Source organism: Ipomoea nil, unplaced genomic scaffold (assembly GCF_001879475.1).
Source record: "Ipomoea nil cultivar Tokyo-kokei standard unplaced genomic scaffold, Asagao_1.1 scaffold2280, whole genome shotgun sequence".
NCBI classification, from domain to species: Eukaryota; Viridiplantae; Streptophyta; class Magnoliopsida; order Solanales; family Convolvulaceae; genus Ipomoea; species Ipomoea nil.
Genome location: NW_017618708.1, coordinates 2,216,366 through 2,229,135, shown reverse-complemented (window position 1 = coordinate 2,229,135; position 12,770 = coordinate 2,216,366). Strand labels below are relative to the sequence as shown.

Genomic DNA, 12,770 nt, shown 5'->3' with positions numbered 1-12,770 from the left:
GTCCATGTCGATCACAATGGCGCAAGCAGAACAACTCAAGGATCTAACCGTGCTTGTGAAACAACTCACGGTAGGAATAGTTCTCAATGAGGAATATTTCATGAATGGAGCTCAAGACAAAGTTCTAGCAGCGAAGATCATCCAAACATTGAAGAATTGTGGACTCTATGAGTTCCTTACCTACAAGTATTCTGGAACCTTTGAAGAAGATGTAGTAGAATTTTACCTACATGCAACCGTGAAGAATAGCCGAATTCTATCTACTGTTGGCGGAACACAAAGAAGACATCCAAAATTGTTTCAACTTTTCAAATTCTCAAATCTTGGCGGATACTCATCACTATGATCTTCAAAGTTTCTGGGATGAAATTCGAGGTCCAAGCGCACCAGTAATACCGAATATATGCGATGAGAAAAGACTTTTGAAGCCTGAATATGAGATGTTATTGGATGTAATTTACAAAGCCCTAGACAACAAATTGGGAACTTTGTATAATTACTCTTTTCCATATATCTGCTTGATGAATGGAATTATGCGTGGAATCAAATTCAATTGGGCGAACTATATTTTCACCAAAATTATAGGATTCATTCTTGCCGCAAAGCCAATTGGAAGACCACTCGAAGGAGATCAATTTCTTCAAGGTGTTGGCTATGGACTTGTCATTGGAGAAATTTTGAGAAAGAAGAGAATACCTCTGAGAAAACACAGAAGTGTTGGAATCTACAGAATTCTATTCAGTAAATTTGCACCAGACTATGGGAAGAAGAGTCAAAAGAAAAAGGCATCAAAAGGAGGAGCTTCTGCAAGCACAAAAACACCACAATCAAAAGGATCGCAAATCAGAAGCAACAGGGTCGCCTCAATAGCTAGTAATTTTATGGGGTCTAGTAACCAGACCATCAGAGAACAACAAGCCACGAGCACAGCTATGATGATAATACCGTTCCAAGGAGTGATTGAGAATGAAGCTCAGAATGTGTGTCATTCGGGATTGCCAACCGAACCCATTGATGACACAACACGGATGGAACTAGCAGGAGTTGAAGTGCGAGTCTCCAACGAGCTGCAAAGAAGAATTTCGAGCCAATCAACAGGTGAAGCATGTGCCAGACCGGTAGTGTTCAACACTATCCAAGATAATCCAGAATTGATGAACGAGAAGGCCAGAGTTCAAGTATGGAAAAATTGGTGAATTGAGAAATATCACTCTCTCATCCATAGGCACAATCCTTTTGCTTTTAAGGTAATACAAAAAAAAAAAAAAAAAAAACATATAAGCATGTTAACCCATTTTAAGAATGATTCTTCTTTTTGTTTGAATATTTCAGGCAGTCGAGTTGGGAGTACAGGTTTAGTGAAGAAAAGGGTCCTCTGGAGTAAGCAATAAAATGTATAATTGGAATATAATAAATTTGAAATTTTTGAATACCAGCAATTGCATTTTGTAGTTAATGGTTTCAAAGCTCATTTAAGATATTAGTCGAATGAATATATTTTTAATTGTACATTGTTTAAATTGTTTTTGTATTCGTGATTTACAATCATGTAAAATGCAATAGTTTGGTATTTAGTTCTTATCAATATACATGTTATTGGATACATTTAAAATATTGTAGTATATAAATTGGATTAGGTATAGAAAAATGCAGTATTAGTGTTTGTATATTTGGAAGTTGGTTGTATATTATATTTTATTGATTGCGTTTTTTATTTTTATTGTGATAAAAGTTAGGGATAAAGTACAAATAAGCCACTGAACTATTTGAGGAAGAGCAATTAAGCCATCGAACTCAAATAATCCCTAAATAAGTCACTGAACCCGGGGAAAAAAAAAGCAATTGACATTTTTAACAGATTACCTTCCCACTTTTACGGACTGGGTTGCCACATATTTATTTTATTTTATTTTTCATTATTATATTTTTTTTTTGGTGTATACCACAATGTGGTCCGGGTCTTTCTATGTCCGTTTAACGGTTCAGGTCCACCCGGTTCGCTCCGAAAGGTACAGAAGCTGACCCAAAGAGAGCTCATTTGCCACGTGAGCTACCCTATTGGGTTTCCATTATTATATTATAATCTACATGGATTAATTTTAAGCAAATTTTCAAATTAAATATCCAACCCTAAATTATCTCTCCCTAATCGCATGTATCCCTTCTACAACAACATCATGTTTGGGTTCTTTAGGGAGTGGAAAATCTCGTTCTTCGATACTTCCAACATTCCATTGTTTACTCTGTTCTCAGGCTTGTACTGCTGCATCTTAATCGCACTTTGAACTTCCAATCAACTGAAGCTTCGTTCTTCTCCGTTTCAGAGGCATCGAATTGTCCAGCGATTCGAGTTTCTGCTCAACAAGTTGCAAGGTTAAGGTTTTGGAGTTTGTTATTGGACTCATCGATTTCTATTGAGCATTCATGGTTTACTGTGCATCTTTTTTATGTTTGATGTGAAATAGGTGAATTGTTGGAGTGTTTAGTAGAACAGACCGTAAGGAGTAAGTTTTTCCAAAAGGGAAAATAAGTTGGGGGAAGAAAACTGGGACAAAAGAAATGTGGGTTGGTTATTTGAGTGGTATTCATCGTGAATGTACATGATGTTTGGTTTCAATTTTTGCCCTTTTTTTTTTGTTTTTTTTTTTTTGTTTTTTTTTTTTTGTTTTTTGTTTTTTTTGTTTTTTTTGGTTTCTAGGGTGGAGGTGTTCCCCACTACAATGGAGGGCAGGCATTGATTTTCGTTAGGCTTGAATCTGGGAAAGTTGATGCTGATCTATTATAAGTAGATATCTCTGGGGTTGTTTGTAGCTTCTGTGTTTGTGATTCCAAGAGTTTTTATGTGATTTATATTATAATCTACCTGGATTAGTGAGAGATAATTTAGTGTTGGATGTTTAATTTGAAAATTTACTTAAACTTAATCCATGTATATTATAATATAATAATGAAAAATAAAATAAAATAAATATGTGACAACCCAATCAGCAAAAGTGGGAAGGTAACCTGTTAAAAGTGTCAATTGCTTTTTTGTTTCCGGGTTTAGTGGTTTATTTGGGGGTTATTTAAGTTCGATGGCTTAATTGCTCTTTCCCAAATAGTTCAGTGGCATTTGTACTTTACCCCTAAAAGTTATATAGATGAGTTTAGGGAATTTGCATGTGTTTTAGTTCATGATATGACAACACCCACCAGGTTGTGAAATTAATATATAAATAAATTAATCTCACTGTAAAAATAAAGTTTTGGTACGTGTAAATATAAATTTTTATTTGTAGTTTATAATAATTAATAATTTTTTTCTGTACTAATCTTTTAATGAAGTTTATTATTTTAACTAATTACAAATATGAAATATCATTTTTATTTCAATTGCGAATATATATTTATTCATAGTTTTTTCATATCACATTCATATAATTATCAAACAACAAAACTATATATGCATATAATGGTGATGCTCATATATCTTTTTTATATATATGAATATAGTAATATTAATATTCCATTATAATTTGATCTAAGGTTCACATTCTTGAATATTTAAACAGTTTGAGATGTTCAGGTATACTAAATCATTCGTTGTCATTGAAGGTTTACTTTACAGTTATTGAGTCTTTGTAATGGAACAAAATTGATTACTTCAAAACTAGGAAACCATGTCATTGAAGCGCATATTTAGAATGGGATTAATGTAGGGTGCAATGTGTTGATCCTACGAATGACATTGGCTCCGTCGGACTAAGACTTCCATTTAAATTATGTTGGTTTCAAGAGTTAGTAATCCAAATAGTAAGGTTCTAATTTATGGAGAACCTAGAGATTTTTTTAATAATTTGTAATTGTATTTTTGTTTAAATGTGAAAAAATATTATTTTTTATGTAATATGTTTTGAGTATTTAATATTTTTAATTTATATTCTAACAAAATAGCCATGCATCGCACGTGTACAAATACTAGTAATAATAATAACAATATAATAATAATAATAATAATAATAATAATAATAATAATAATAATAATAATAATTGCGGTGGAAGTTGCAGATAAAGGAGATGAGAAAGGGGTTTTAATTGGGAAGGGTAGAGGATGTCATTTCTTTAAAATAATAAGAACAAAGATGAAAAAAAAAAGTTAGGAAGCTACTGACTTATTTTGAAACACTACCTAAGGTAGCGTTCAAAAGTAAGATCTTATTTTAAGGTACGAGCTTATTTTGAGAACATTATCAAATAGAACTTATAGCTTATTAGTAGCTTAAAATAAGCTATAAGCTCTACCAAACAGACTCTAAATATAATTATGATAGCACTTAATACAAACTAATTAAATTTTAACCGTGTAAGGTAATTTTGTATATTTAGAAGTAGGATATTTTTTTTACATTGTAGTATCTGTTCATATACTTTCTCAACCTACTGAAACACAAAGAACCAATAACGCCTCCATTAAGGCTCGAACACATAATCTTCCAAATGAAAGTCCAACCCAGGTACTATTAAACCACATAGTCCTGGTAGAAGTAGGATATTTAATTTATATTTTACAAAATAACTAACAAATTTTTACTTACTAAAATGTAAATGAAGTCAAATTTATTCACTCCATATTATATTACTCTAACATAATATCTACATATATTATTCCAATTAAAGATATAATATAAGAATATATATGGTAGATGGAAGTGCATGGTAACAATAATGGAGAAAGATAACGGAAGTTATAACAGTAGGAACATTTTTATCCAAAAAATTGTATAATACAACTTTTATAACTTAATTTATCAAAAAATGTAACAGAAACAATGACATATATAAATGAAGAGTACTAACCTTAAATCACACTTATTATATTTTTAGATTAGATAATACAATTCCGTGGAGTTCACTATTCCTCAGTAATGAGAATAATCATTTCCACGGTCTCGGCCTCCCATAGTATTAGCTATTTTTGTCATCAATAATAGCTAAATGTATTAAATACCACAACTACCTTATGGCTCTGTTTGGCAAACCTAGCTGAAAAGCTATAAGCTAGGAGCTGAAAGCTGAAAATGAGCTGAAAGCTGAAAAGCTATAAGCTCGGGGCTGAAAACTGAAGAGCTGTTAAGCTAGCTGTTATGATTTAAAGTGTTCGGTAAAATAAGCTTTTTGATAAGCTGATAAATGTAAAAAGACAAAATAAGACATCTTCATAAAATTTAAATTAGTTTGTTTATATATTAAAATTTAACATTTTGTCTTTAAAAAAATTAACATTTTGAAATAAAACTGTGACACCCCGTAAATCCAAATACTAATTAAGGATTAATTGAAGAATTAATCCAAGTCTCTTTGCTAATTTATTCCTAAAAATCCTGAAATTGAATAGTTGAGGGACTAGATTTTGACTAGTCACTTAAGTCAAAGGGTTGTACCTTGTGCTTTTTGAATTGTGCCCTTGTTCCCTTGTCTTTCCAACATAAGTAAGGGTAGAAATGTCTTTCTACCTAAAGTTTTTGATTCAAGCTAACCTAGTAAGGCTCTTTCATTTCATTCACTCCTCAACCCAAGACACAAAAACTCTAGCCTCTCTCTAAAAGACTTAGCTTCTTCTCCAAGCTAGAGTTTGAGCATCCAAGTCTTGCAAGATATTCTCCCAAGATTCCTACTTTCTTCATCTTGAGCATAGGAAATGGTAAGATCCTTGGTCCTTTGATGTTTTTAACCTTCTTTTAGGTGTCATTTTCTAAAAGATAGGATCTTTGTTGTCTTTTGGTCTGTGTATGAAGTTGGTGTGGAAGAGGAGCTCTAGGAAAGGCTTTTAAGGGTGTTAAGAGGAAACCTGTGCTTTACAAAACCTATTTTCTTACTTATATGATGATTCTTGGCTTCTACTTGTGATTCTTGTGTTGATTTGTGAGATTTGATGCATTGTCTTGTGGCGATGCATGTTTAGAGCTTGTTCTTAGGGTTCTTGAATGTCATTGCTTGGCTATTTCTTGGGTTCAAGTCATATTGTTGTTGTATGTGAGGTTTTGGGTGTTTTGGACTTGAACTTGGCCTTGTTGTTGAAAATCCCCGAAGGGATAACTTTGGTGTACAGGGGTGTACCCGCGGGCGGAACGGCGGGCAGGGCCCTACCCGCCGCCCCACCCGCGGGGTACATGGTTCGTGGGTGTATGTACTCGCGGGCGGAACCGCGGGTGGTTGTCCACCCGTGGCCCCACCCGCGGGGAACGTTGTTGGTTGTTAACGGGGATTTGTTCCCCGTGATTCTTTTGACTCGGTATTGATGTTTTGACCTCCCGTTGTTGTTTTAATGGGCTATTTGTGAGTCTTCTTGATGTTTCATATGTCTAGAATGGTATGTTAGGAATCCATGTAGGATTTGGTGTCTTGAATCCTGCTAAGGGTCCAACTTTGTGATTCGTTGGACTAATGTGAGTCTTGAATGTTCTTTGGAACTAATTTTGGTTTACCCGTTTGATAAGCATGCTAGTTTGATGTTGATATGCTAGTGTCTGTTGGTTTGTTCCTTCTATTGAGATTGCCAACTTGTGTTGACAATCATTTAATTTGTTGTTGGATTGGAATCCTTTATTGTTGAGTATGGTCTCATGTCTTTATTGTGATCTCTTGATTGATTCCTATGATGTGAACGTATGCAAATCGTTGTACCCTTTGATTGATACTTGATTAAGGTTGTTGCTGAGCCTTAGTCTTCTTGGTAATGATGATGACCTTGTGTGACTATGATTGAGATTGGTGGTTTGTTACTTGAGCTTTGCTCACGAGATTGGCGGTTTTGTGATATGATATTTAATGGTACCCTCGTGTACTGAGAGATCGGTGGTGAATAGGAGTGTCGGCGGGGGGGGGGGGGGGGGGGGGGGGCGACGGTCCCTGGAGGCAAAAGGTTGGACTCAGAAGTACAGGGTGGCACTAGGAGGTAAAGGTTGGAACCGAAATAAGGCTGGGGGTAGCCATAAGGTTGGAACAGGGCATAAGGTTGGAACTATGAAACTTGTGACATGTACTTGCCATTGTGTGAATGTGAATTCTTTGCTTATGAGCATGTCGTGATGTATTCTACTTTGTGTTAGTAGAGTGCATCCTGAGTTGTATCATCTTTCATGTTTGTTGTATTGTCGTTGTTGTGAGGATGGTGATTCCTATTTCTCTTGAGAGTGTTGATTGAGTCTTTGAAGTTGACTTCTTTCCTTGGCATTGAAATGATGTATATACTGTATTCCGTTCCGAAATGGTTTTGGTTATACTTATCTATATATGTTATTTAACGCGTATTGATGGGTTACCAGCAATATTTGCTGACCGGGTGTTATCCCCATGTTTATCCCCTTGTTCTACATGTTTTGAGTAGATGTCCGAGATCGCTAGACGTGGATCGCTAGATAGTTTAGCTGTCCTGTGTAGACGTTATCTTTTGTTGGCCTGTGAGCCTAGTTTAGCGGCCTGTGTGCATAGATACTTTATGTTTTGTTGAATTGAGTAGTTTTCCCGCCTGTGCACCTATGTTTGAGATAGGTGTGGCATGACACTTACCGATTTTATATAGCTTTCGCTTGCTTTATGTCTTGATGATTAGATGTTTTCCTTTGAATTTAAGTTTTGAAAATGTGGTAAAATCGGGGGTGTTACTAAAACTATTATCATAATCATGATCTAGCATCTCATAATGAAGTAGCAATATTGTTGCAAATCTCATAATAATAATAATAATAATAATAATAATAATAATAATAATAATAATAATAATAATAATAATAATAATAATAATAATAATATTTGCAGTGAAAGTTGCGGATAAAGGAGAAGAGAAAATGGTTATAATTGGGAAGGGTAAATTATGTCATTTCTTTAAAATAATAAGGATAAAGATGGAAAAAAAAAGTTAGGACGCTAGGAGCTTATTTTGAAATGCTCCCTAAGGTAGCGTTCTAAAATAAGCTCTTATTTTAAACTTGGAGCTTGTTTTGAAAACATTACCAAACAGAGCTTATAGCTTATTAGTAGCTTAAAATAAGCTATAAGCTCTGCCAAACAGAGCCATAACGTGTGTTTATTTTATATTAACACTACTGGAAATTATGAAATTTCCGACCACCAGAAAGTGATCTTAAATCAAGTTGATACCAAAAAGTGGTCGGAAATAGCAACAAAGGTTTTTCCAGATACCAAAAGTGGTCGGAACAAGACTTTCGACTTGATTTAAGATCACTTTCAGGTGGTCGGAAATTTCATAATTTCCAGTAGTGTAATTTAAATTTTTTATATACAAATAAATATTATTTGTTGTTTAATTTTGAATAAGGGTATTTTTGTCATTTGACTATATATTTCTTTTTAAATCCTTAACTAACCAAACATTTAAATAATTCGTTTGAGGTAGGAATACGAAACCATATAATTCGTAAAAAGCATTTCCATATTGATTTTACCAAAATATAATATATTTTTGTCATTTGACTATATATTTCCGTCGCTATATAGGGCCATTTTTGTAGTGTATTACTTCATTGTGCTCCTTTACTAGTTAGGGTCAGAAGGTGAGATTTATCTATTGCACACCTTTGAATAATGGTTACGTGTTATCCTTGCCACCTAAAAAACAAAAAATTAAAAAAAAAAAAATCAGCCATAAGGTTCAATCAGATTAAGTAGTCCGTATGCCTTCTTAAAATTAAATCTACCATCAGGTTTGTCTTCAAACAAGATCCCCTACACTCCACCAAAAATTGAAATGTAAAATGGACAAAGGGATAAAAAGAGAGCCTAATTAATCTTTTTGGAATGAACAAGCAAAGCTAGGAGGGGAGGGGAGGGCATTTCCATAGTTGTTGCATTATTGCTCATCTTCAATCCACTTTGCAGAAGCCACTACGTGTACGAGAAGTGAATATGATTGATAATTAAGTACAATAAATAAATAAATAATAATAATAATAATAATAATAATAATAATTTACTTTACATGAACAAACAACAGTGACAACAGAGTTGTATTATATTTTAGTGTCAACAAATATTGTACCCATGCGATGCACGAATATTACTTATGTTAAGTAACGTTACTTAAATATTAACATATATAATAAATTGTAAATAACAACATTCTTAATAATAAAATAAAAATATTATACTGATGTTTTCAATGACTTCACATTGGGATAAACGTACACACTTTTATTTGTAAATTGTATTTGTTTAATTATTGTAAAATAATTGAAGAGTTATTTTATTTACACTAGAAGGTTTGGGCATTTATATCTCTAACATATTGAAATTAAACCATCACAATGCAAAAAATCAAATCAATCAATTTAACTAAAAAAAAAACACTCACCAATGTTACTTAAATATTAACATATATAATAAATTGTAAATATTAACATACTTAATAATAATAAAATAAAAACAATATACTGATGTTTATATTCATTATTTATTTATTTATTTATATTCAGTATTTAATTACATATATTAAAAAATAAGATAGCTCTTTCTAATGTAAAAAGATGTTGTGGCTCGTAGTTGGTGTAAATTATGATTTATTTGCATCCTTCATCTTTACTAATGAATTTTCCCATTATACATAATTACTTTATTTGCTTCCATAAATAAATTACCGATTCTTGATTTCCATTTTCCTTTTTTTTTTTTTTTTTTTTTTTTTTTTTTTTTTTTTTTTTTTTGAAATATTGGGAAACTTAGAGAAGAGTTTCCAGAAAAACTGAAGAAGAATTCGTATTGAGTTTGACAAAAAACTGTTTACACATATACAAGAGCTATTTCTACTGAGTGAGAGCGGGAAATCTAAAGCTACAAACTGATCTTAACAGAATTCTGTTACAAGAGGTGGTTTCATGGATATTTATGGAGGAGGCTACTAATTCTACTATCTTCGCCTGTGTATCCGTTGACACCCCCCGCAAGCTGGAGTATACATGCAATGAAGATCAAGCTTGGAGATTAACTCATAGAAGGAGTTAGGAGAGTGAGGTTTTGTAAACACATCTTCCAGTTGATTAATGGTAGAGACATGAAGAAGTTTCAGGACTCCCTTTTTCAGTTTTTCCCTCACAAGGTGGCAGTCGATTTCGATGTGCTTCGTTCTTTTGTGGAAGACCGGATTCTCAGCTATAGCAATGGTTGATTTTCTATCACAATATAACATTGCCGGAGGGCTCCCGGTTATACCCGGGTCTTGTAGTAGATAGAAGAGCCACTGTATCTCACATGCTGCTGTGGCCAAAGCCCTATATTCCGCCTCGGAGGAGCTTCTAGAGATGGTAACTTGTTTCTTGGATTTCCAGGAGACCAATGAGGTACCAAGGAACATGCAGAACCCTGTAACAGAATGCCTAATGTCTGGACATGCATCCCAGCCAAAGTTAGCAAAGCCTTTGAGCAGCAATGAGGAGGTTGCTGAGAAGAAGAGACCTTGGCCTGGGGATGCTTTGACATACCTTAACACCATGTGTGCTGCTTGCATGTGTATGCAAGTAGGGCAGTTTAGAAACTGAGAGAGTTGTTGGATTTCATAGCTAATATCCGGTCTTGTGATTGTTAAATATAGAAGTTTTCCCACAAGCTTTTTGAATTGGCTGGCATCCTCAAGCTTATTGCCAATGTCCTTGCTGAATTTTATAGATGTAACCATAGGAGTTTTGACTGGTTTGCAGCTTAGAAAGTCTGTTTCTTCAAGCAATTCTAAGGCATATTTTCTTTGAGTCATGGAAATGCCTTTGCTGTTTCTTGCAACTTCTAACCCAAAAAAAAAATAATCTTAGAGGACCTAAATCCTTAATTTGAAAGACACTATCCAGATGTCCTTTTATTTGCTGAACTTGATTCAAATATGAGCTTGCTATCACCACATCATCAACATAGACCAGCAGTGCTACAAATCTATCTCCTTGTCCTCTAATAAACAAGGAAGAATCTGAAGCAGTTTGTTCAAAGCCCATACTCAGCAGCTCATTAGTCAACTTTACATTCCACTGCCTACTTGCTCGTTTGAGGCCATATAAGGACTTTATTAGCCTATATACTTGACCAGATTTTTGATGAGTGAATACTTCCTCCTTTAAGTCACCATGCAAGAATGCATTGTTCACATCCAACTAGTGGAGGGTCCAGCCTTTGATAGCAGCAATAGCTAGCAGCATTCTGATGGTAGTTATTTTGGCCACTAGACTGAATGTGTCTAAGTAGTCTAAGCCTGGTGTTTGGGTGTATCCTTTGGCCACAAGCCTGGCCTTGTGCCTTTCAATGGACTCATCAGCTCTTAGCTTGGTTTTTTATGTGATTGTTTTTGGATAGTGGGATGAAATATGGAGATAGTGTAGTGCAAACAAAGGTTGCAACACCCCCGAGTGTCGAACTAACTCAAGGATGACAAGTCAGAGTGATTAGAACGCAAGACAATTACTTGTCACAAAGCATTGACAAGGTGATTAGGTGAAGGTAGAAGTATGAAGGGAAACATATACAAAGAGTGTGGAAGGAAGGAACATAAATGGGAAATGAAACAATCAAAATAAGGAAATGGGAATTGGATAGATATACTTAGGGTTCATGTATCTAGTAGCCTAAGGTAGACGAACTAGGAAGGAATGCAAGACTCTACCTACGAAGTATTAATGACACCTACACTAGGTTGCTTAGAACTTAGACTCTCCTTTCTTACGTCGGTGGAGGCATTTAATGAAACATAAAGGGGGCGGTCTACCTTCTTCTCTCTGGCCTAGCCCTCTCGGATCGTAGGGCAGAGATTGGGACAAGTAGGACTAAAGGAAATGCAATCTCTTTCCATTTTCCCCACTCCCTAACTCATCTCATCATTGTGGCCACAAATGATGAGAGAATCACCTAAGAACTCATCCACAACTAAGGCAATTGAATCAAACAATCACAACACATTCATCAATTAATCAATCCATACCTAGATGCAATCAAACCTAAGCAATCATCCAATTCCTAACCTAATCTAACTAGACATCATGCAATTAGATCACAAGTAGGCAATAGAAACAATAACAAGCAATAAGAACAAGTAATTGAAGTAGGAAAGCTGAATTGAAAAGGGAATTAGAATGTATACCAAAATAGATCTTCAACTTGAGCAATCGTTACACCAATTGAGCTTCTACAATGAAGAAATTGCAAACCTAATCTAACCTAATCTAACCTAATCATGTAACCTAACCTACAAGCTCTGAAAATACAAAGAATGCAGTCTAGAAAGTGAAAAAGAGATCCCCAAATCAAATCCCGCACAACCCTTTTATTCTCGCCAAATCAGCCTGTGCTGCGTACTAGCACGCGTACACTCGTACATGACCACGTACGCTCCCCAACGTCCTCCCAATGAACGTTGCTCCTTGCGTGGACTTACTGGAATTTGGCACCTTCGAATTGGGTTCACGTATGAGGCACGTACGTGCGTACATGGCCAAGTACGCTGCCCAGTTTCACGACAGCGCGTGTTGGTTTGGTGTCTTCCTGTTGCCTTACTCCCTTGGACTAGCCTCCGAGTTGTCCCGGTGTGATCCATCATATGCCACTTTGCCTCGTTTTCGTCCAAATTGACCTACATAACCATACAATACAAAGTGTGGTGGCATTTTATAGCACAATGCACAATCTTAGCTTAAATGGCCTAAAAGTGGTACACAAAAGATTGTTTATAGCTTAAAATGCACCCCTAACAGACCTTAGAAATGTGTGTTTTTGACACTTATCAATTTTGTACACCCATTTGC

General features: G+C 34.8%; 1 protein-coding gene across 1 annotated transcript; it reads right to left on the bottom strand.

Moving 5' to 3' along the window:
• Positions 1–9,901: 9,901 nt before the first annotated feature.
• On the bottom strand, positions 9,902–10,741 carry LOC109150752 (uncharacterized mitochondrial protein AtMg00810-like). The gene has a single exon (XM_019298735.1). It carries the CDS (start codon positions 10,739–10,741, stop codon positions 9,902–9,904), a length of 840 nt encoding a protein of 279 aa, XP_019154280.1.
• Positions 10,742–12,770: the final 2,029 nt, after the last annotated feature.

Coding starts and splice junctions, on each gene's coding strand:
- LOC109150752 (XM_019298735.1), bottom strand. CDS start 10,741: ATGACTCAAAGAAAATATGCCTTAGAATTGCTTGAAGAAACAGACTTT.